Here is a 25812-nt window from a genome sequence, read left to right on the forward strand (position 1 = left end):
TACATAAAGGACAATGTCTGAATGTATCGGCATTACGAACTGAAGATTTTTTTTACAAATTAACCAAAAACTGCAGCAGGAATTTCATGGTTTTAATTGAGCCAAGTATAAGAAACCAGAATGACACTTATATAGCTGTCAGAGACACATGTCTGTCTGCAGATATGTTTTAATAGAGATGCTCAATGTGTTCCAGCTGTAGTGCAGCACTAAAGGGTCTGGAAGTGCTGAGGGAGGGGACGTTACCTCTTTTTTTAGGAGCGAAAGCTAAATCCAGATCCACATTCCTCCTCGTATTCTGAAAGAGGTCACACCAACAGGTTATATAACTACAATTCACTACAATGATACAAAGAGTGAAGCAGAAGAGATAAAATGTGTGGTGTGTGGTGGAACTCACCAGTGAGTTTCCTTCTTCATCAGACTCTGGTTGAGAGAGATCAGACTCACTCCTGGATTTTGTGAGTCTGTAACTGGGACTGTTCTGAATGGACCGACTTTCAGCCGACAAGCTCTCACTCCTATAAACCCGCATAAAATGACAATAGAATAAAATCTCTTGTGTGCTCTCATAACACATAATCGTCATTAAGAATAATGACCCAAATATTTGTCAATATCACTAATGAACACGGCATTTAAAGTAATTGCAATTGGGTGAGTCTTTAAAATGTGCTTTAGAATTAGGTCAGCACACAAGGTCGTAACTGAATAATGTGAAATTTAAAAAGTAGGTCAGACATTCCTGGACAAGCGGAGTGAGTTATAGCAGAGCACTGGAGAGGGGGTCACTGAGCTTAGAGAAACCTTTATACTACTCGATTAATACAGTTCAAAATGTTCACCAGGTTCATTTTCCAGTATGTTTGTACTTTATTATGACATCGCTCACCTCGTTATAAACACGCCTCCATCCTGGTTTGCCCCGCCCACCAGGGGTTGCTGACTGGTGTGAGCAAGCGGTTTGCTGACGGCCAGCAGGAGCATGGCGCAGCGGTGGATGACGGCATTGCACGCGGTGGTGTAAAGATCCTGTCCTTCCTGAGGAGCAGTGCTGTTCCTGCATTCCGGACCTGGCTGAGCCTGCTCTTCCTGTACACTCATGCTGCTGGGTCGATCCTGGTCTCTTCCTCGTGCTGCTTCCCGTGCTGACAGAAAACATTGAAAGATTTCTGTGCCCGCCAAGACATAAGACACAGAACGGCTGTGTTAGGGAAGCAGCTAAGAAGCGTGACGCTGTTATAAGGCATCTATGACTGATTATTACACAATGCTATTAGAGTTATTCCATAAAGCTATAGTCAGGTTACTGCTCTACCGTTTGTTTTGCTTTTATTGGTGTATGTTGTGTGGTGTTGCATAGCAATAGGTAAAAATAAATTTTTATGTCCACCAGACTCTGATCAGATGCTTTCTATAAGACCATTTATAACAAAATGATACAGAAAGACCTAAAAAAGTAAATTCAATATAAAGCTTTAAGATCTCTTACTGGAGAACGAAAACTGTCAAAGTACAAGGTGTGCATTAATGTGTGATAAACTTCACTCAACGCCACCCAAAGCATCAGCCAGTGTCAACATACACACAGATGCTCTTCAAACATGTCTAAACTCACTTCCTGCAGTCATGACCTCATGCTCTCTCTCCTCCTCATCATCTTCCTGTTCATGGTGTCCCTCCTCTCTGTCTCTCTCTCGATCTCTCTCCTCCAGTTCAGCCTCTTCGTCTATGGTACGGGTGAACGAGTGCTCCTTAGGGTCCATCTCTAGCGAGTCCACATTATCAGAGATCTGCACACAGGAGAAAATACATTACTGTATATGGGCCATTGTACAGAATTGGTGCACAGTCAGAGATGGAAACATCTTGAAAAATAAATGTTTTTTTCCCCAGAGTTTTTTATATGCAAATTGTATAATATCAAATTTCTAGTAATTGTGCAGTTAATTTTCATATTGTCATTTCAGAAAGTTTTAGAATGTTCTTCCACTCCCCAAATTTTGTCACTACCAAAACACAATAATAAATGATTTAATAAGAATGATTATATCGACCTAGAAAGAATTTGTTTAAATCTACACACAAATATATTTTTTGTTATTTAAAAAATAAAATTCACAAGTAAACAAATAACGGTTACAATTTTAACTATATTTTAAATCTAATTGATGAGATTTGTTGTATTTTGAATGCAATCTTTCTTTGTAAAAGGCATACAATTAATAACACTAATTTCAAAGTTAAGGATTCATTAGTTTATACACTGACCAAAATTATAAACGCAACACTTTTGTTTTTGCCCCCATATTTCATGAGCTGAACTCAAAGATCTAAGACTTTTTCTATGTACACAAAAGGCCTATTTCTCTCAAATATTGTTCACAAATCTGTATAAATCTGTGTTAGTGAGCACTTCTCCTTTGCCAAGATAATCCATACACCTCACAGGTGTAGCATATCAAGATGCTGATTAGACAGCATGATTATTGCACAGGTGTGGTTTAGGCTGGCCACAATAAAAGGCCACTCTTAAATGTGCAGTTTTACTGTATTAGGGGGGTCCGGAGGGTCCGAAAACCAGTCAGTATCTGGTATGACCACCACTTGCCTCACGCAGTGCAACACATCTTCTTCACATAGAGTTGATCAGGTTGTTGATTGGGGTCTGTGGAATGTTGGTTCACTCCTCTTCAATGGCTGTGCGAAGTTGCTGGATATTGGCAGGAACTGGAACACGCTGTCGTATACGCCGATCCAGAGCATCCCAAACATGCTCAATGGGTGACATGTCCGGTGAGTATGCTGGCCATGCAAGAACTGGGATGTTTTCAGCTTCCAGGAATTGTGTACAGATCGTTGCAACATGGGGCCGTGCATTATCATGCTGCAACGTGATGTGATGGTCGTGGATGAATCGCACAACAATGGGCCTCAGGATCTCGTCACGGTATCTCTGTGCATTCAAAATGCCATCAATAAAATGCACCTGTGTTCATTGTCCATAACACACGTCTGCCCATACCATAACCCCACCGCCACCATGGGCCACTCGATCCACAACGTTGACATCAGCAAACCGCTCACCCACACGACACCATACATGCTGTTTGCCATCTGCCCTGTACAGTGAAAACCAGGATTCATCCGTGAAGAGAACACCTCTCCAAAGTGCCAGATGCCATCGAATGTGAGCATTTGCACACTCAAGTCTGTTACGACAACGAATTGCAGTCAGGTCGAGACCCCGATGAGTTATGCAAACCGATTGTTGAAGCAGCTGTCCGGGTGGCTGGTCTCAGACGATCTTGGAGGTGAAGATGCTGGATGTGGAGGTCCTGGGTTGGTGTGGTTATACGTGGTCTGCTGTTGTGAGGCCGGTTGGATGTACTGCCAAATTCTCTGAAACGCCTTTGGAGACAGCTTATGGTAGAGAAATGAACATTCAATTCACGGGCAACAGCTCTAGTGGACATTCCTGGAGTCAGCATGCCAATTGCATGCTCCCTCAAAACTTGCGACATCTGTGGCATTGTGCTGTGTGATAAAACTGCACATTTTAGAATGGCCTTTTATTGTGGCCAGCCTAAGGCACACCTGTGCAATAATCATGCTGTCTAATCAGCATCTTGATATGCCACACCTGTGAGGTGGATGGATTATCTCTGCAAAGGAGAAGTGCTCACTAACACAGATTTAGACAGATTTGTGAACAAAATTTGAGAGAAATAGGCCTTTTGTGTACATAGAAAAAGTCTTACATCTTTGAGTTCAGCTCATGAAAAATGGCGGCAAAAACAAAAGTGTTGCGTTTATAATTTTGGTCAGTGTATATACATTGAACCAAACACTATCATAACATCTTAGTTGATATTTTATATAGTTATATAAGCCGTCACTGCCTGCTGTTTCGTCACTCTCCGCATATCTCTTCTCCGTGCAAAATAGGCAAGGAGGGCAATGTTGTGAGATTCCTCACTTCATGTTATCAGAGAACCAGGGTTACATTAGTAACCTAAATTTCTCTTTCTAACACTCGTTCGGTATCTCACTATGGGATATAGACAACTCCCGTATTGCTGATATGCTGACGAAGCAGGTGTATAAAAAAACGAGGTTAATGAGGATCGCTGATTCATCATAAAGAACGCCCCAGTAATCATTGTACATCCCGATCACTCGCCCCTAGGACCGAGTGAGCGAGAGAGGGTTCTGTCACATCCAATTTATAGAAACGAACAAATGTGTGCGGAGAAGACCAGCTGGCTGCTGCACAAATTTCTTGTTTCGAGATTCCTTCAAACAGTGCCCAAGACGCTCTGGTGGAATGGGCTCTTAGTCTGGCCGGGGATCTATATTCGCATTATTGTAACATAACACGATAGTCTCTACCATCCAGTGGGAAAGACACTGTCGGGAGATAGGTCTTCCTTTATAAGCATCAGCCCATGAGACAAATAACTGGTTGCTCTTGCGAAGTGTGCGAGTTCTTAGTACATACGTAAGCGAAGCTTACAAGACCTGCTAGATAAGTGCAGAGCCTTTTCTATGGTCAAAGTCTATCTGGCCGCTATTTCGGCATGTCATATAGCTTTGGACTCGGGAACTATTGGCCAGCATCCTCTCATCTGTCGATTTATGAGAGGTGCATGTAGATTACACCTAGTATCAAAGCCTTTGGTCTCGCCGTGGGACTTGCCTATGGTCCTAGACAGGCTTTCAAAAGCCCCATTTGAGCCCATTGATAGCATCGCTTTAAAGCTGCTTTCATTTAAGACAGCTCTTTCACTGGCTCTCAACAAGACCGCACCCAGAGGGCATCTTGTCTTGAGAAAAGATGGGGCTCTCCAGTGACGGAGAGCGCTCATGCATTCTAGTGAGACATGCACTCTGCGGTTTCACTGCCAAGGCCGCATAAGACTGTTTAGGCTTCACAAAACCAGGCTTAGGCTGAGGGGGTGCATTCCCTGGCTGCTGTGGTGGTGGGGCAGGACGGGAGGGCTGATAGTCCACGTGTCCCCCTCTCCCCGAGGGTCTGATGTTCGGCCGGCTTGGATGATAAGTCCGAGCCTTCGGCTTTCTAGGTTGGCAAGCCTCAAATGCCTCTCCCTCTTTTTTCCGCAGATCACATTGTTGGCACATAGCGGCCACGGTCGCACGGAACATAGCCTTTGGGGGCATCAAAAAACTCTAACTTCTTGTCAGAGAGCCCAGACAAAAACTTAGCCAGAGAGATCTCTCCCCTGCAACTGCCAAGCCCATGCTTCGTCCGCAACTTTGAACGGCTCCACGGGACGTGCGCAAGATTAAATCTGCGATCACACATATCTCCTCCCAGAGCATCGTGTTTGGAAGTCAGGAGTTCAGCTGACGACCTTTCTCCTCGAGTAACCCTGCTTGGTATGCCGTGAGGAGGTGCGGACGGCTAAGGCTGAAGCTTTGTAAATCTTTTGAAAAACAGAGGCTGTACAACGCTGTTTTCCCTGGCAGCGAGGTACCCGCTGAAGAGAAAACCGCCTTGCGGCTCGGGTGCAAATGGGTTGTCACCGATGTTTCAACCCTGGGAGGATCCGCCATTCCTAAATCCTCCATATCCTGAACGTCCAGCCTTGAGAAGCCCTTGACGGGAACTCAATGGGAAAAAGGTCTGTCCCAGAACCTCTTCATTTCATCCACACAGGCTGGGACGGCTGGAATAAACTGCCTCGCTGGTGGGAGACGTGACAGAAGTCTTTTCCCGTCATATAAATCCCTTTCAGCCCCCTTTCCTGCCAGTTGGGTTGGTCACTTGATGGACAATCTCGCCGCTGCCCTCCGACACACTTCGATAAGATCTGGATCTAATTGAACAGGGGAGGGTGAGCTCTCATCCTGTGCGCTCAGGGGACGGGACTGAATCGGGGGAAGAATGATGTCTTCATCGTCCTCTTCATTGGTGCTTCCGCAATCGGTCACAACAGAGGCGTTCCCATAGTGAGATACCAAACGAGTGTTAGAAAGAGAACCGTTACGTAACAACTTTTCTTAGTCCCTTATTGGGCAATTCTCCCGAAAAAAAAAACGCTCACGGTAAGGCTAAAGAAATAGCCTGCCCACGCGTCAACCGAGAGCGACCCACCTACCATCAAGATTGGCTACGCTGCGTCAAGATTGGCTGCGCTGTGGGCTCTTGCAATAGTGAGAGAAGTTGAGGTGTGTTTGTTTGTTCAAGGCATTTCAGTGATGGATGTTATATAAACACTGGATTACGCTGGATTTGCAGACCGTTTGAAATTGATAGAGGGAGCGGTCCCAGAGCTAAAAGATGCCCCACATGAACCGCACGCGGTAAGTCAAACCAAGTCATATGTCTGTGTTTTGTTGGCAATCGGGCCGTATGTGCATAATGTAAACAACAGGAACTTATAGTGAATCAATGCGATGAGGTATTATGTGCTCGAGATTTAGTTCCTCTAAAGTGAATGATTTTAATATCATTCACATAAGTTGAAATTTAGGGGTTTGGGACAATTGAAATTGTATCCAATAAATTATGATTTTATATACAAACTCGATTCCAAAAAAGTTGGGACACTGTACAAATTGTGAATAAAAAAGGAATGCAATAATTTACGAATCTCATAAACTTATATTTTATTCACAATAGAATATAGATAACATATCAAATGTTGAAAGTGAGACATTTTGAAATGTCATGCCAAATATTGGCTCATTTTGGATTTCATGAGAGCTACACATTCCAAAAAAGTTGGGACAGGTAGCAATAAGAGGCCGGAAAAGTTAAATGTACATATAAGGAACAGCTGGAGGACCAATTTGCAACTTATTAGGTCAATTGGCAACATGATTGGGTATAAAAAGAGCCTCTCAGAGTGGCAGTGTCTCTCAGAAGTCAAGATGGGCAGAGGATCACCAATTCCCCCAATGCTGCGGCGAAAAATAGTGGAGCAATATCAGAAAGGAGTTTCTCAGAGAAAAATTGCAAAGAGTTTGAAGTTATCATCATCTACAGTGCATAATATCATCCAAAGATTCAGAGAATCTGGAACAATCTCTGTGCGTAAGGGTCAAGGCCGGAAAACCATACTGGATGCCCGTGATCTTCGGGCCCTTAGACGGCACTGCATCACATACAGGAATGCTACTGTAATGGAAATCACAACATGGGCTCAGGAATACTTCCAGAAAACATTGTCGGTGAACACAATCCACCGTGCCATTCGCCGTTGCCGGCTAAAACTCTATAGGTCAAAAAAGAAGCCATATCTAAACATGATCCAGAAGCGCAGGCGTTTTCTCTGGGCCAAGGCTCATTTAAAATGGACTGTGGCAAAGTGGAAAACTGTTCTGTGGTCAGACGAATCAAAATTTGAAGTTCTTTTTGGAAAACTGGGACGCCATGTCATCCGGACTAAAGAGGACAAGGACAACCCAAGTTGTTATCAGCGCTCAGTTCAGAAGCCTGCATCTCTGATGGTATGGGGTTGCATGAGTGCGTGTGGCATGGGCAGCTTACACATCTGGAAAGGCACCATCAATGCTGAAAGGTATATCCAAGTTCTAGAACAACATATGCTCCCATCCAGACGTCGTCTCTTTCAGGGAAGACCTTGCATTTTCCAACATGACAATGCCAGACCACATACTGCATCAATTACAACATCATGGCTGCGTAGAAGAAGGATCCGGGTACTGAAATGGCCAGCCTGCAGTCCAGATCTTTCACCCATAGAAAACATTTGGCGCATCATAAAGAGGAAGATGCGACAAAGAAGACCTAAGACAGTCGAGCAACTAGAAGCCTGTATTAGACAAGAATGGGACAACATTCCTATTCCTAAACTTGAGCAACTTGTCTCCTCAGTCCCCAGACGTTTGCAGACTGTTATAAAAAGAAGAGGGGATGCCACACAGTGGTAAACATGGCCTTGTCCCAACTTTTTTGAGATGTGTTGATGCCATGAAATTTAAAATCAACTTATTTTTCCCTTAAAATGATACATTCTCTCAGTTTAAACATTTGATATGTCATCTATGTTGTATTCTGAATAAAATATTGAAATTTGAAACTTCCACATCATTGCATTCTGTTTTTATTCACAATTTGTACAGTGTCCCAACTTTTTTGGAATCGGGTTTGTATATTAAGCTTACTGATATTTTAAATATTATTGTGGGTTTCAATAGAGAATAGAAGGATCTTAGTAAACAATTTAGATTTGAATACTTGAATACTTTTTAAATGTGTTTTTTGATGTGGGACAGCAGTTTGCACAAATTCTGTAGAATGGCCCATATACAGTGGGGTTCAACCTTTTTATTGAATATGGAAATGACTTTTACGATATTTAAAAAAATTGATTCTATACTTTTGTAGGTCAGCAAATCGGTGACACTGACAAAGTTAAGATTTTCTTCTTTCCAATGAAGAACACAAGACGTTCTTTGAATGTTTTCAGTAATGCTGGGACATTGCGTTTCATCAGGTCTTGCACAAACTTGCAGTTCATGCCAGCTTGCTGTAGTTAACGTAAAAGGAGGACATACCGTATACTAAATCCTAAATTCTTTTTACAATTTGTGACATTGAATCTCTCTGAAAACTATATTTTTCCTCATTTTATTTATGATAAAAATGTTGCATTAACATAGGAAACACAAAATAGAAGCAAAGAAACTAGTAATCTCAGACATTGGACTCCAGAGTAAGGGGCTGTGTCCACCGAGGCGCATTTACGTGGCTGAAAACGGCCGCTGCAGGCGCAGCGTTCTGCCCAAAGTTGAGCATTTTTCAACTCTGGGCGCCCAGTGGAATGCTGAGCGGAAAAAAGTCAACTGATGGCTTTACGGCGTTACCGTTGAAAACAATTGAAAAAACACGCCGGCCACAGGTGTAAATGCCTCGGTGGACACAGCCTCTAACTAGTATGCATGACTAGTATGCAAGTAAGATGATGAATTCATACTCTGCGCTCTCTGGATAAAGACCGGGTCTGGATGAGCTCCATGTTCTTGCAAGCCAACAGGCGATTCCTCACTTTATAAACACTGCGATAGACCTCTGCCAACAGCTTACATGGCTGATACCTGCAGGAAGATAAAACTTTCAGTTGTACCTATAATGAGTTATTCTGTGGTGATTCTATAATGATGTTTGATATGAGGTCATACCTCCCCTCTCCACAAGCCTGCCCCAGCAGCCCTGTGTGTTTCAGCAGTACAGCCAGAACAAAGCGAGACACCATATCTAGCAGAGCTTCATTGGGCAGTGATGCACTATCCCAATCTACAAACACATGAACACTCAAAAATGTACTTAAACTGCATCGACAGATCCAGGTTTACACAATTCTCAACAAATGCATAAATGGGCTAACTCGTGACGTCGAAAGGTTTCGCAAGCTTTTAGGAATTGAATTTTTCCAATGCCCTCTTTTAAAACATGAGAAAAATTACGAAAATGTTTTATCAATATCTATTCATGTTTGTTGTAATCTTAATTACAGTATTTATATTGTGTTTTTCCATTCAAATGTTATGTCCAAAGGTTTGTTTATCTGAAAAATATTACATGTAATGTACATGTAGTATCTGACTTGATGGCTCTATGCTCTGCAAGTGGCAAACTCAACAGCCTTGCAAGCCCTGCAAGTCACACACCCCTACATACTGTGTTTTAGGTTGTGTGATGTCATACCCTTGCTGATGGCATAGTCCTGCATGTTTGTCCACAGGCTGTTTGTGGGTTCTTTAGTCGATCCAAGAGCCAAATCCACCATCACAGTCACATCTGCACATAACTGACAGTCAAATGGTCTTTGCTCTTCATTCCCACAAAGAGCCACTTCCAGCAAAGAGCTGATACAAGCATCTGAAACACATGCGCATTTAGCTTTAATATCAACATAAACAACAATCACAACCCATTTACTTCCATGTGTCGTATTTCAGAGTGAAACAAAACATTCAACAAGAAAAAAGTTTCAATACAAAATCAATCTTTTTCCTCTGGAATGGCATGCACAGATTTGTTCATAATAAGAGCTCGAATGTGCATTAACAAATAACAAGTGTTCATTTTAATGCTGACTTGGCGTTTGTCAGAGACATGTTAGTTCTGCACAAACACATTCACATGCTTCTGTTGTGATTAATGAGTTTGTGTGCTTACCAAGCTGGGGTATGTCAGTCTCTAAGCCGTTACTGAAGAGCGGTGTTTTGAGCCAATGGGCAGTGTGCTGCTCTTCTGGTGAGGGCGGAGCTCCCTGCAGCATTCCCCCAAGACAGCGTCCCACCAACAGGGCGACAGTACGCTCTAGATCCACCAGCCACACCCAGCACTGCGCCGGCCCTGGCACACACACCGGATCACCCAGATCTGGGGTTCCTACAGGAAGACGAGAAAAGACAAAAACTTTCTTTGACATGTGAATGCCAGAACAACTTATTTAAAACTATTTCAGATATTAAACCAACAAGCAGTTTAACACCTGACTTGCCTAGAGCGACAGTTCTTTCAATAAAATGTTGTGTTTTTCACATCGTGTTTTGTTTCACAGCACTTAAATGCCTTAAATGGTTGGGGGAGGCAATAGTGATCGTACTAGATCCATCCTGAACATCATGTCTGATCATGTTTGAATGACACTGTAGCACTGATTCTTGTTCATTTCAGGACAGGACAGCAGCACAACAGATCTGAAGATCTGATCTTACCATGTAGAGGCCACTGAAGCTCCTGCTCCTCCAGAGGAGCAGCGGCAGGCAGAAGTCTGTTGAGACGGTCGAGAGGGAGAAGCAGGTCTAAGAGGAAGCCGAGCAGCGGCCGTGCCACCCATACAGGCAACAACAGCAAGGACGTCACAATCTGACAGAGCATACTGCCCGCAGCAGACATGTAGATCACATCTACCATAGTCACACACAGAAAACATTAGAGACGAGTCCATCATCTGTTTAAAAATGTGAGTAAGATTGTCTGTGATATTTATACCTCGTAGCTTTTCACGCACGCTGCCGTTTCCAGAACTTTCCCTCAAAAGAGTTGTGGATCGGTTGTAGATATCAGTTGCGTGAGGCAGCAGTAACTGCAGGTGTTTATGGAGGAGTGCAACACTGCTGGAACCCTGACAAACACAAATAAACATCAGACCCACTAAAACACTTGCCGTGGCCTGATTTTTGTGCAGATTTGTGTGTGTACCTCTGTAACACAGTTGATATGGCAGTAGGCCAGTAGTTGCTTCTGTAAGGAACAGAGCAGCTCATGCAGGTGAGCGGGCTGACTGCTATCAGATGATGACGTTCCCTGCAAGATCTTATCGCTGTTCTTCTCCAGCTCTCCAAAAGCCTGGTCCTGTGAATTTAACACACACAGGAAACCTCTTGTTGTTGAATACTGTAGGAATGGGCAGTTTGATATCAATATTATGACATCATCTGTTCTTTATTATAGATCAGTGGCTATATCTGAGAGCTCTTGGTGGACTCTTAAGGACTGACCGTGTAAAAGCCGAGGTTCCTGAGCAGAGTTTTCATAAGGATCTCTGCCAAGTGTGTGTCAGGATGTGTATCGGCGTGTGTGCCAGGCACGTGAGTAGAGTCGGAGGGTTGAGCAGGAGGCTCAGAGGCATCTGGTGGAGTGCTGTAGCCCAGCAGAGACGCCACGTGAGTGTGATCCTGCAGACTAGTGAGAATGATGTCTAACTGCATCCTCTGTGACAGAAACACAAACACAGATGAGTACCACTGACTAGTAAAAGTTCACTTAGACAGTCTGTTCCTCACAGGTTAAAGCACGTACCTGTCCTTTGGAGAGGCTCTCCCAGCGGTCTGGTCCTTGAGGAAGGAGCGAGTGGAGCAGCTCCATTCGCTCCCTTAAAGGAGGCAACAGCATTGTTGCTCCCACTGACAGAGTCTCAATGACAGCCTACAGAACCCAAAGAAACTTCATAGATCAGACAAGGATACAGGCCAACTGTCAACTGTTGAATTCAATTTAATGGGAAAAAAAAGATACAAATCAATGGACGATTAAAAAAAACGAAAACACAGACCTCTTGAATTTCATCTGGCACTGATGCGTCCATCAGTCTGAAGAGCAGATTACGGAGTGGCCGTGCTTGCCGCCCCAAAATACTGGTGGCCACACCCCCTGCCATTGCTAGAGCCAGGTGATTGGACAAGAGTCGCAGACACAGCTTCAAGAAGTTATGATGTTCCCTGTTGGTCCAAAAACAAATGTATACTTTAAATTTATAGTGCAAGAAAGCACACACTGAATATTTAATAATCTTCAGGGTGTTTTATAATATTGATTGGAACATATTCAGAGAAAATACTGAAAATGGTATTCTAACCAAAATCAAGGGTCTACATTTAAGTGACCATAAAAGAAACAATAGTCTATGGTGGGGCAGAATACGCACTTGGAGGATGGAAAAGGCAGTGGTGGGATCTCTTTATTGATGCCGTCACAATATCGCTCCAGAAACGAACGGAGGTGAGAGAAAGTGCTTTCTTCCAGGTCCACACAATACGGCCTGTGCCAGGCCACCACCTGTCTGTTCACACGCACACAAACATACACAAATAATGACTTGAAAATGTAACGATTTGAAAATTAAAAAAAATTGAGCACATAGAAAAAAGACAAGCGTCTATATGTGAAGAGTTTGGTTCCAAAATGAGATTTGTTTTTTCAAAAATCATGTTTGTTTATTTTGCATTCCAATTAATATCAATCAAACTGCAGTTACCCAGCTAACTAACACAATAAAAACATGATAACATATTAAAAAACATGATTTTTGAAACAAGTAAATCTCATTTTGGAACCAAACTCTTCATATACAAACTAATTCCAGAGACAAAATACATTAAAATATGATGTATTTAGGTACAACAAGGGAGATTATGCAAAAGATTCCACTTATCAGGGGGCTTCAAAGGTTTTGCTAACCTGTCTCTAGGCAAAGCAGTCCATGCCAGGCTGTGGGAGGTGCCAGCAGAGATCTGCTGAATGGCAACTCCATCTAATCCAATCACCTTCTTGGGCTTGGTGATGGGGCCAGTGGAGTTCCCCTGACCGCACTGACCCATGGAGTTATTCCCCCAGGCGTACACTTCATTGTCTTTAACGAAAGAAAATCAGTCAAACAAAAACTAGAGCAACTTTTATAAGCCCAGCAGCTAGTTTATTAAAGGGGTCATATGGCACGAATACGTGTTTTTCTGTGTCTATGGTGCAAAAGATGCATTCTATCTAAAAGCGAATGCTCACCCATACCTGCCTGAAATGCCTCCTGTAACCACACCCCCACAAATCTACATCAGTTAGTGGTATGATTTGACTAAGACCGCTCAAATGTATACACAAGTAAGGTGGGAGTACCTGTCAGTATTGCTTTGGAACCTGATGTTCCAAATATGGTAAGAGGTGTTACATTTCCGTCACACACTTGCAGTATTCGACCAATCACTACGCACTGCTTAACTGGCCAATCATAGCACACCTCGCTTTTCAGAGCGATGAGCTTTGTAAAAAATCCACGCGTTTCAGAGAGGCTGGGCAAAGAGGAGATACAAACATCCGCGGTATGTGGAAAATACATCGTTTTTGAACCTTAAATCGTGTATACACATTGCATTACATCTAAATCAAACGATAATATTCGTTTTAGCCTTGTCATATGACCCCTTTAACAATTGCATTCAACAGTAAAGCTTTTTATAAAATGACAATCTTGTGCACTTTGAACTATAGGCCTGTGAGAGAGTCTAGCATAAGCTAAACGTCAGGAAACAATGTTTTACTAACCAACGTGAGCTGCATGTTCTCTTTAAGCACACAGCGTCAGATTGTCTGTGATGTTATGTGTGAGGCCCCCTCGCTTCATCCTGTCCTGCTCTGTCTCTCTGAGTCAGCACATACTCCTCTGCTACTAATCTGATCGACCCCTCCATCTCCTCTATCTCAAACTACAGTTCAAACAACTCTTACTGTACAGCTCTTTATCACTAGCCATTTATTTTTTCAGTTTACAGAAGAAAAAAATCTATGTGTCATGCAAGACTGAAAGTGAAAATATAATAACAGTGAGTAGAAAAATATAAACCTACCAACATTACACTGTACTGATTATTTGATTATACAGTGTAACATGCAGCGCAGTGTACAGTGTGTACAGAAATCTCTAGCTGTACTCAGTAATGCTTTTAAGCATATTGTGCAGATAGAGATCTTTTGCGCATGATGTCTTACCATGCGATAAAGCAAGGCAGTGGCTGTCTCCTATTGAGATGTCTACTACTCTGGTTGTGGCAAGTTCCTCGGTCAGTTTTGGCCTCAGAGCTGTAGCCTCAGACGAACCACAGCCAAGACATGCACCACATCCCCAAGCATACACCTGCGAAATACACACATACATAAACAGTGAATGAATATACATTTTATTGTGCTGTTGAATCTAATCTGACCCCATAATACTGTCTTGACTTTAACTGTCTGAATTTAACATTGGTCAAGCCCCTCACTACATTTTATTCTCAATGAATACCCAGTTCTATTCAGAAGTCACATTATAGGTTCATGTTGATTTTTAATCATTTTAATCATTTTTAATACTTGTCCAGTGGAGGTCAGGGCCAGAGAGGATTGGCTGCCAGCACAGACTTTGCGTATGAACATTCCCTGGAGCGCCTCTACCACCTTAGGTTTATACACTCGATTGGTGTCTCCGTGACCCAGTTTACCTGCACAAAAACACCAACAACGATGCAAGGCATGGGTTATAAAACTCCCATTAACACATACTGTACACTTGGAACGGACGGGCAATTGACATCACATACAGGACATTAATCCTGTAAATACAAATGTCTGCTCAGTAGCCCCAGCTCCACAGGTCAAGCTCAACTCACCATTGTCTCCACCTCCAAAGGACCAGACGGTACGTCCATCTTTAGACAGAGCAATGGTGTGGGAGCTTCCACAGGAAACCTCACCCACGTTACTGATGTCCTTAACTAGTGTGGGAATGTTCCTACTGTTACTATCACCATGACCTACAATGTGTTGACAAACACAATCAATGACACAAATCTGCAATATACACTACAAATGTAGATAACAGGCATATAACAGTAATAAAGTTAGATTGTACCTAATCTACCAAAGTCCCCCTCTCCCCATGTGTAGAGTTCTCCATCCTCACTGACTGCAGCGCTATGTCTATAACCTGCTGACACACAAACCACCACCTACAAACACACACCCACCCCCAACAAGATGTAAATAATTTGATATTTGGTTAGAATGCCTGAAAAGTGAAGCATAACTATGAATTCAGTACCTTTCCTTGTAGAGGGCCCTGTATTAGTTTAGGGTATTTCTGGGTTGAGCTGTTCCCATGACCTAGTTTGCCATAGTCTCCATCACCCCAGCTGAACACCTCCCCACCTTCACTGGTGAATGCCAACGTGTGGCCGTCCGAGCCTTTGGACGATGACACTTTCTTAATGGCACGGTGAGGTTCGAAAGTCAGCTTCTTAAGAGTGGACTGGTTATTTGAGTCACCCAGTCCTAGGCGGCCATAGCTACCCTTGCCACACGCTCGGACTGAACCGTCAGAGGAAATGACAAAAGTGCAGTACTGGCCAGCTTCAATCTGAAAAAAAAAAACCCTGATTTGGTCAGAAAGAAATGCATGATAGAAAAGAAAACCATCTATTGTGGGAGCCGAGGAGATCAACATGTATGAATGAATTATGAAAATTTGTCCTACCGTTTGTGCATCGCTAAAGCTGGGAGCTAGTTTAGGCTGCAGGATTTTCTCTTGTGTGCCCTCGACAAGCTGGTGGCTGCTGTTGCTGCCCCATACGTACACCTCACAGGTTTCAGAAACCATAGTCGCCTCACCCGCCTGGATGCTTTCTGGACTCGCACATGTTCTAGAGTAGTCTGAAGCCATACGGCACACCTTAAACAACAGAACCAATTTTACGTTAGTTTTAGAAGTCACAAAAATGTTGATTTAGTGTGAGTGTTAGCCGGTGTGAAAGGTCAAACTGTGAGTTTATGTACTGTGCAGAACGTACATCATCAAGAAAAAGAACACTCCAAACACCTCTGAAGAGAACTCAAACCATTAAATATAATTGGGGTTACAGTTAAAATCGATAAGAAATGTGACACCGCTGTTTATATACCTAGAGCAAAACTGAAGGGACATGCAAGGAACACTGATGAGAAAGGAGTTTAGTGGCTTATTGTGGTCACGGCTTTATGCAAGTGCCAAAATGAAAGTCACTGTTAAAACATATCAATAATAAATTATTTTTAGGCCACATTTTGCTAGAAAGCATGTGGAAGATTCTGGAGCCAGCTGGATGCCAGACTAAACATGTTCAATGCAAGTCAAACACTGCAAATCATCAGAAACACACTATCCCTACCATGATGTTCTAAAGAAGATTCAACCCAATTCAAAATTTATGACATTACTGTACACATACATACATAATAAATACACAATGCATATACACAAAAAATAATAATGGTATATCAATCTATGTACTGTATATGGTCAATATAATGGTTTTCTGTAGGGCTGTGCGATATTAGCTGAAAATGCGAAATAATCTGATATGCAATACACAATACGATAATGCTTTAAGTCTGTCAAATCAATTTAAACTATATCAAAGCATATTTAAAAAAATATATATATAAAACCACCATACATGTTTCACATTCTTTCTAATTATTGATCACTTTCCACACATCAGGCATCAACTTGAAACTTTGATTAAACATAACTTGGAATTTTTTTAATTATTTAGTTATTCCAAACCATTGCAATATGCATATTGCGATATTTCGACATATTGTGTAGCCCTTGTTTTCTATATCTCTTACCTCCTCAAACAGACAAAGTGCGGCCTCATATAGGGAACAGAGGCCATCGGGTGTGCGAGTCGGCTCTCTCCACTGGCTGCGATCAGCAGATGAACCCTGCAACACCAGACAACCAAAATTATAATCAAAACAGCCTCCCAGCTATAAACAAAACCAGGACGCGTCTTCAACATCTGTATCTGCAAACCCGGATAAATTGTAGATGTAGCATTTCCTCGTTATTACTAGTGTCATAAACAACATCTGAAATTATAGAACACTTGTGAAAACAGACTGGTTTAGTAAGCACGTACCAGTGAACGTCTCATCTGCATTAGAATGTTCATGAAGCAGTCGTATCCCATTAGTCCCTCCTGGCTTTGTGTAGCCTGGCTGGGCTCAAGGCTGTTGACGCTGGCTGATGCTGATAGAGCCATCTCAACCCACTCCAGCAGGTAGCGCAGCGATCCTCTTTGCGCCGCCAACCCAAGGAGTAACTCACACGCAAGCCTCCTCCCCACCACATCTGCCCCCGAGTTCCGCATAGTGACTCCCTTCAGAAACATGGTCACCTGTGCCAAGCAGTCCAGGCCCATAGGTGGAATCTTGCTCTCGTTGGCTAATGAGAGCGGTGGAAGGGAACCCACCACTTCGATGGCTGTAGTGATGACATCGTTGCAGAGGTTGATTCCTGGACCTGCCGGTGGAAGCGTCCAGCTCTGTCTGAGCAAAGCGAAAAGCAAGCTGAGACCTGTCCGCACGCCCATCTCAATAAGGGCATCCGTACTAGAGCGGGGTCGCTCACTAACAGCTTGTAAGTCTGCAGAACCCAGAGTGTTCTCAGTTGAGTGCTGCTGCTGCTTGACTTTGCCTTTGTCATGGTATTTATTAGAAATTGCGTAAAACACTCGCTGTAAGACCAGTAGGCGTTTGCGTAGGGCAGTGGCGAAAGGCGAATCCGAGCAGACTGTCTTGGCCAGGGCCAGCTGACTGGCCAGCAGCGCATCCAAATAATGCTCTTGTTCGTCACTGGACAAACACTCCCGCTCAAAATCCGGCAGCTGGGGGCCTTTAAGACACAGCACCTGCTGAGGAAGAAGAACCACCTCCTTATTAGCCAGAAGCTTGCTGTACAGCAGAGCAACCCCTTCACGGGTGGAGATGGACTCGCTGTCCTCAGCAATCCAGGAGCTGTTGAGGTGCTCCAGCCATTTTAACTTCACCGGTGGTATCATTGCAGCCATTGTGCCACTTTACACCCACACCGTCACATCTGAGAGACAAACAGGTAGAGAAAATCAACTTCAGCCATGAGCTTCCTTGCACACATTACCAGAGAAACCTGTTTTCCTTACTTAGCAAATGAAGCAAACCAACCTGCAATTCACTTGCTGAACATAAACCATTCAAGAATACAAGCTTATATCTATCTCTCAAGCAAGTACAACTAAGTCAAAAGATTTTTAGCATTCTTCAATGCGGTGATGAAATATTCAGTTCTGAAGAACTGAACTTGAACTTTAGTACTAACCTAGCTAGAAAGAGATTGTGATGACACGTGCCAAAGTTCCTACTGACAGCAAAGTGACAGCCTTACTTAACTTGAACGCATGTGAATAAATATAGGTCTTGGTTCAACCCATTGAATATTAACTTATTAACCTAGTCAGCAAACTACAAACCCGATTCCAAAAAAGTTGGGACACTACAAATTGTGAATAAAAACAGAATGCAATGATGTGGAAGTTTCAAATTTCAATATTTTATTCAGAATACAACATAGATGACATATCAAATGTTTAAACTGAGAGAATGTATCATTTTAAGGGAAAAATAAGTTGATTTTAAATTTCATGGCATCAACACATCTCAAAAAAGTTGGGACAAGGCCATGTTTACCACTGTGTGGCATCCCCTCTTCTTTTTATAACAGTCTGCAAACGTCTGGGGACTGAGGAGACAAGTTGCTCAAGTTTAGGAATAGGAATGTTGTCCCATTCTTGTCTAATACAGGCTTCTAGTTGCTCGACTGTCTTAGGTCTTCTTTGTCGCATCTTCCTCTTTATGATGCGCCAAATGTTTTCTATGGGTGAAAGATCTGGACTGCAGGCTGGCCATTTCAGTACCCGGATCCTTCTTCTACGCAGCCATGATGTTGTAATTGATGCAGTATGTGGTCTGGCATTGTCATGTTGGAAAATGCAAGGTCTTCCCTGAAAGAGACGACGTCTGGATGGGAGCATATGTTGTTCTAGAACTTGGATATACCTTTCAGCATTGATGGTGCCTTTCCAGATGTGTAAGCTGCCCATGCCACACGCACTCATGCAACCCCATACCATCAGAGATGCAGGCTTCTGAACTGAGAGCTGATAACAACTTGGGTTGTCCTTGTCCTCTTTAGTCCGGATGACATGGCGTCCCAGTTTTCCAAAAAGAACTTCAAATTTTGATTCGTCGGACCACAGAACAGTTTTCCACTTTGCCACAGTCCATTTTAAATGAGCCTTGGCCCAGAGAAAACGCCTGCGCTTCTGGATCATGTTTAGATATGGCTTCTTTTTTTACCTATAGAGTTTTAGCCGGCAACGGCGAATGGCACGGTGGATTGTGTTCACCGACAATGTTTTCTGGAAGTATTCCTGAGCCCATGTTGTGATTTCCATTACAGTAGCATTCCTGTATGTGATGCAGTGCCGTCTAAGGGCCCGAAGATCATGGGCATCCAGTATGGTTTTCCGGCCTTGACCCTTACGCACAGAGATTGTTCCAGATTCTTTGAATCTTTGGATGATATTATGCACTGTAGATGATGATAACTTCAAACTCTTTGCAATTTTTCTCTGAGAAACTCCTTTCTGATATTGCTCCACTATTTTTCGCCGCAGCATTGGGGGAATTGGTGATCCTCTGCCCATCTTGACTTCTGAGAGACACTGCCACTCTGAGAGGCTCTTTTTTATACCCAATCATGTTGCCAATTGACCTAATAAGTTGCAAATTGGTCCTCCAGCTGTTCCTTATATGTACATTTAACTTTTCCGGCCTCTTATTGCTACCTGTCCCAACTTTTTTGGAATGTGTAGCTCTCATGAAATCCAAAATGAGCCAATATTTGGCATGACATTTCAAAATGTCTCACTTTCAACATTTGATATGTTATCTATATTCTATTGTGAATAAAATATAAGTTTATGAGATTCGTAAATTATTGCATTCCTTTTTTATTTACAATTTGTACAGTGTCCCAACTTTTTTGGAATCGGGTTTGTATCATAAGAAGGTCATAATTTAACTTTTTTGGGTTTCTTTTTTCATTTTTTTTATTGCCCAATCTTAAAGGGACAGTTCACCCTAAAATAAATATTCTGTCTTCATTACTCAGCCTCGAGTTGTTTCAAATCTTTATAAATTTCTTTGTTCTGATGAACACAGAGAAAGATGTTTGGAACCAAACAGTTCTTGGCCACCATAGGGAGGCTCAGAGATGACGTATTTTTGTATGCAAAACCCAGAATTGAGTTAGCATTTTTGGACTTCCGGTTCCATCGCTCTAATGTCTATGGGTTTTTTTAATGGGTTTTTGGTAAATCGCCCTAAAAAAGGTCTGTGGTAAACAAAACCTCTAAATATTTTCACGCTTTATTCTATGACATAAAACACACCAATTATAACCCGCTTGTGATTTTTTAAAGCTTTATTGTGTCTTAAAAACAGCGGTTGCTAACAAGTTTCTAAAAGAGACTACTTCCTTTATCGGGGACGTTAGACGTCATCGCTCATATAAAGCTCACAAATATAACATCATGGGCACAAATCTCTTAAACTTAGATGTGGATTCACTCACAGAGTAATTACGTTCTAGGGAACACATTTTTAATAAAGTTTGAAAGAGTTGTCGGAGGCTTGGTGGTGGTGACGTTGATATCGAGCGACCCTAAGTGTAGTCTGTTTACAGCATTGTGTTAGCTTTTTACTTCTGCCGATTGTATTTCGGCTTCAAAAGTAACAAATGTGGTGTTCATTTGTAAAGATTAGCTTGATAGACAAATCGTGTAAACATCATGAACCGTTGTTAATCACAGAGATTATTTTTTGCGATCTTCCAAAACTCTGGGAAAAATGCATAGGCTTTCGGGCGAGGGAACTACCGCGGCGCTTACTTACGGGTTAGCCTACAAAAATACCTAATCGCTGAGGTACTGGACTTACTACCAAAGTAGGAAAGATTACAATGGTAGTCAAAAGTGCCCCAGAACTGTTTGCTTTTCTACATTCTTCAAAATATCTTCTGTGTTTAACAGAACAAATACATTTATTAAACAAATTCCCTACTATGGTAGTCAATGGTGGCCAAGAACAGTTTGGTTACAAGCATTCTTCTCTGTGTTCATCAGAAGAAAGAAATTTATACAGATTTGTAACAATTTAAGAGTAAGTAAATGAAGACAAAAAAATACATTTTGGGGTGAATTGTTCCTTTAAAATTAGTTTTATTACAGAGTATTACACAAAGATGGCAAATGTATGTCCAATACATGCGTGGTAAAGTATTCACCTGATGCACATATACAATTTAAATTATCTACTTTATAAACTAAACAATCCAGTCCACAAACTCCCTAACCTTTGTGATAACATGCAATGATTCTAAATGGCTAAATGACTTTGCTGCCAGTAACTAGCCTATATAACTCACACATACTGTAAACTGCTGTAGTGCTTTATATTGCAAATGCAGTGGTTATTATTCTCCAGTATAGGAGCACATAAAGTGCTTACTGAACTGCCCACTCCTTATTGAATTACACATCAAATTGTCATAATAATTATAATTTAAACACCAAGCCTATAGGTTAATACATCTGCCAGTTAAAATATATAAAACAACTTAACTAATGGCCCAAAGTAACAAGTTGTCAGCTAATGTACATCATTAAAAGCAGTACATTTGAAACCACCTCTCTACTCTACACATCACATATCGTACCAACAAGCTTTCAGGTATTCTTGTGAACAGTGTGACCTCCCAGGGAAACTATTTCAGCATCTCTGTTTTTAGTCATTGTGAGTGTTCGTTTTGACTATGTTGCGGTTTGCTTAATCATTCAGCGGCTAGCATTACGTAAAGCTCTCTTTCTCTGTACAACATATGTCTGTGCTTATATCTTTACATTTGACCAGCAGCACATCTGTAACTGTAACTTTAAAAGTGGGGTTTTACAGGGGTTCATTTTTAAGTGAACAGTTATGTGTTCCCGTCTGTTCTTGAAACTTAACCCATAGGCGTTAGCTTGTTAGCACAAGAGAGGCTAATAGAACGGGGAAGCCAGCAAGCTAAAATAAGCTAAGCTAAGCTAATCCAATGCAATGAAGTTCTTCACTAGCATTACATCGCATGATGTCTAACAATATTGAATTATCACGTTAATAGAGTTTTGGGTAAAATGTTAGCAGTTATTGTAACACGCATATCGAATGTATAACTGTTTAGCAGGAGTAGCTTGTCTCATTATCCCGGGTGTTGAGCTGCTGCCTGTGTCTGCTTGTCAAGCTGTGATCAACACCCCTCCTCTGCTACTGGCTGAGGCAGCTCAGCTCCTGATTTCACATTGAACTCTTCGCACAACGACGACCAAAGCATGCATTTGACACATAGCATATACCGATCACTCCAATGCAAGCTCAGACGATTACGCATAAAATCACATTTGACATGGTGTAGACCTGTCGGCTGCTGTAGAAATAAAGAACTGAAAGGTGAGGCTGACGCTTACCATAAACTGCCAAGGGCCTATTCGGTGCCTGTGCGAAAGTGTTTTTCATGGTGATTAATGATCCATCGACTCCTGCATGTGACAGTGCATGATAGAGAAAGCTTGGTTGAGGATCTGGTGTCTGAATAATTCAGAATTTGGAGTGAGGGGAGCAGAGCTCAATCCCTCACGACTCAGCTGCTGTGCAGTAAGCAGCAGTCTCAGTGTTCAGTCCCTCCCAATCATTCATTACCCGGTCCACAACACAACAGCGCTCACGAAGCCTGAACGTTTTTCATAAAATAAATGCAAAACACAACTTGCGCTCATGTTTACTATTTAAACTCATTTGATACACGAAATGTATGGACTGCGTGTTGTTTTTAACATAACAAAGAAGCCTCTGCGTGTGACAGCTCTACTTCCACTCCTTTGCACACTAGACAATAAGATTCAAGCACCTGTGTCACTGGTTATTATTACCCAGTTATTTGGTTAAAAATAAACCTATGCTTTTGCATGACATTAATATCTAAACCATAACATGGTTGTGCATGATGACTTTAAAAAAAGGGTGACTAATCTATGCTGCACACACAGGGTGCAGATACATTTTCTCCAGAACAGAACTATCTCAGCACACAGCAGTGCACTGTAGACGCATTCACTCCCTCACACACATACACAAAGTATTATGCAAGAGTGGATAATTTGTTTGTGAGATTAAGAAAACCCATTAAATATTAAGACAGTATGGCCTAATAAACAACAAATGCATACATTACTGTGCAGGTTAAGTATTCAGTGTGTCTACACACTAAAACAAACACAGATGAAAACAGACTAGTCATCAAATAAGAAATAGAACACTCACACAAGCAGCACAAGGGCTGAAACGAAGCACATTTTCGCCGTTTTACACTGTGTTGAATTCATTTAAATGAGACATTTGATCATCTTGATCCTTTCTTTCCTTTATAAATGACAGTAGCCAAACACCAGTGGACCAATCCCCTGAACGATACATAATATCATGCCCTGTGTGACTGTAGTTAAAATTGCCTACTAAGCCTAGATACGTACAACAGAGCTGAATTTCAATTTCAGGGCTTGAGACAATATTTTTGTTGAGTGGGACTGTCTCCCCTATGACCAATGCATAGCGCCTGATTCCCAGTTAGTGCCTGGTCGTTGCCCCAGCAGCTGGCCCTATTGGAATAAGATAAAAAACTGTAAAGGTGAATATTGCCCCCTGTAGGACAAAAACAATAAGTTTCTGTGGTATGCTGCATGTAGTAGTAGTGAGGTTAAACACTGGCATTGCCGTAGTACGACTTGTGTCTATGGACGCTGTAATTATTACTAAAAGACATAATATCAAGCATCATGAAAAACTCTGTGGTGTAATAAGGCAAAACAAGTCAAATCATTATAAGAGTCATTCAGGTATTCAAAACAGCACTTGTTTGCCTTTACAGTTGACTTACACAACCTGGTTATGATTCCCTTCTTAGTGACAAAATGTGACAATGAAATACAAGATGCACGGGAAAACAAGCATATAGGCCTATATAAATTATATCTGAAAAAGGTAAGAAAGCACCTCTTTTGTCAAGAAACTGTAAATGTATGACTTGTTTATACAGTATATATATATATATATCTAACAGAACAAGTAATACCCATAAAGTATGATAAAAAAAAACTGCAGCACTCATACAATTAAATGTATCTTTTTCTTGTGACCTGCTTCCCAATATGATAAAGCTGTTGAAATTAAATAAGGTGGAGAAGACAGGCCTAAAGCATAAATGTATTACTTACCAGTAAACAGGCAGAATCTAGTAGAGTGATTAGAGGCGCAGCTTGTACACATGCAGTGACCTAATTTAGAAGTTTACATAAGTTTTTTCGGTAAGGCTTTAGATTACGGCCCGCAACGTACTGCATAGTTAAACAGAATTTACAGTGTAACTAATTGTAACAATAATGTACGTCTACAGTACATATCTGTAGGTAAAGGGGAACAATATGCAAAGTTTGGGGAAGAAGTCAGAAAATTAAAAAAAACCTTTATACTTTAAGTATTTTAAAACTAAGGGGTAACTATTTTAATATTACATGGTATGCATGACCTGCAGTTTGCTTTACATCAGTCTTAGCATGAACACACACTACATTTTTGTAATTGCAATGTACCCATAAATAAGCTCTTTGGATATTAATTAAATACGAGGTTCTTATTTCATTATTATAGCAAACACGAAATAAGGGGAAATTATGTGACAGCAAGAATGAAGCACGCAGTCTGTCAACTGTAAATTTGACTTTTGAGTTTTGACTTTAGGATTAATTTTTATTTGATTGATTTTAGGATTGTTGGTCACAAATCATTTCTTTTAATTATGAGTTATTTTAATGAGTTTTAATGTGTAACGCACAAAATCAATGTTGATATTTTTAGTTAATATGGCATGCAGTTCCCTCATAAATATTTTTTTAATTTTCCCAACTACCCCTTTATTCCCCAAATTTTACATATTGTTCCACTTTATCTACAGACATGTACTGTAGAGGTACATTATTGTTGCAATGTGGTGTGCATTAACTTTCGAATAATTGAACGGACCGGAGTCAATTATTCCGCTTATACCACAGTTACCAGACCACAGGACATTGTTCAAATGTTTAATTTCAACGTTTGTCATGCTGTCGTATTTAAAATGTTCCTGATGGTAGGACTACTTTCTTGCGCATCAAGCGCCCGTTAGAGCGATCGGACTCGGTAGCTTGAGCCACTTCTACGTGGTGTGTGTGTGTGTGTGTGTGGCACACGTTTCCATTAACAGTAAAGTTTGACATTATAAACGTAAAATCAAGAGCAGCTGTTCAGGCCCGGATTAAGAATTCAGAGGCCCCTGGGCACAAGTGTTTTATGGGTCCCCCCTTACACACACTCATGCACACAATAAAGTTTTAAATTAGCCTATAGGGTACTATGTGTATAAACACCTCTATCTTTTACAGGATTACATTGACAAGTTACAAACTATGATCACAACCTGAAGGACAATATCAACACATGTACACATCCTCCATCATACAGGATTTACACCTCATGATTGCATCAATGCTTTTCTGGACCAGCAACAACAATAT

The 25812-nt window shown here is 41.6% G+C and overlaps 1 protein-coding gene across 1 annotated transcript in view; it reads right to left on the bottom strand.

The window, feature by feature from the left end:
- Positions 1-22891, bottom strand: part of herc1 (HECT and RLD domain containing E3 ubiquitin protein ligase family member 1) — a 45623-nt gene extending 22732 nt beyond the window's left edge. The window contains 25 exon segments of the mRNA XM_057319056.1: positions 247-298; positions 401-521; positions 893-1172; positions 1619-1793; positions 8967-9087; positions 9172-9286; positions 9698-9871; positions 10172-10387; positions 10717-10908; positions 10994-11126; positions 11204-11356; positions 11503-11715; positions 11804-11929; positions 12057-12222; positions 12429-12563; positions 12962-13133; positions 14264-14408; positions 14627-14754; positions 14923-15066; positions 15165-15261; positions 15354-15668; positions 15786-15980; positions 16919-17014; positions 17212-18170; positions 22675-22891. Of these exon segments, the coding sequence (XP_057175039.1) occupies positions 247-298; positions 401-521; positions 893-1172; positions 1619-1793; positions 8967-9087; positions 9172-9286; positions 9698-9871; positions 10172-10387; positions 10717-10908; positions 10994-11126; positions 11204-11356; positions 11503-11715; positions 11804-11929; positions 12057-12222; positions 12429-12563; positions 12962-13133; positions 14264-14408; positions 14627-14754; positions 14923-15066; positions 15165-15261; positions 15354-15668; positions 15786-15980; positions 16919-17014; positions 17212-18141 (4594 nt within the window). The 5' untranslated portion in view covers positions 18142-18170; positions 22675-22891.
- Between the last annotated feature and the right edge of the window lie 2921 nt (positions 22892-25812).

This window comes from Triplophysa rosa, linkage group LG1 (genome assembly GCF_024868665.1).
Source record: "Triplophysa rosa linkage group LG1, Trosa_1v2, whole genome shotgun sequence".
In the NCBI taxonomy this organism is placed as follows: domain Eukaryota; kingdom Metazoa; phylum Chordata; class Actinopteri; order Cypriniformes; family Nemacheilidae; genus Triplophysa; species Triplophysa rosa.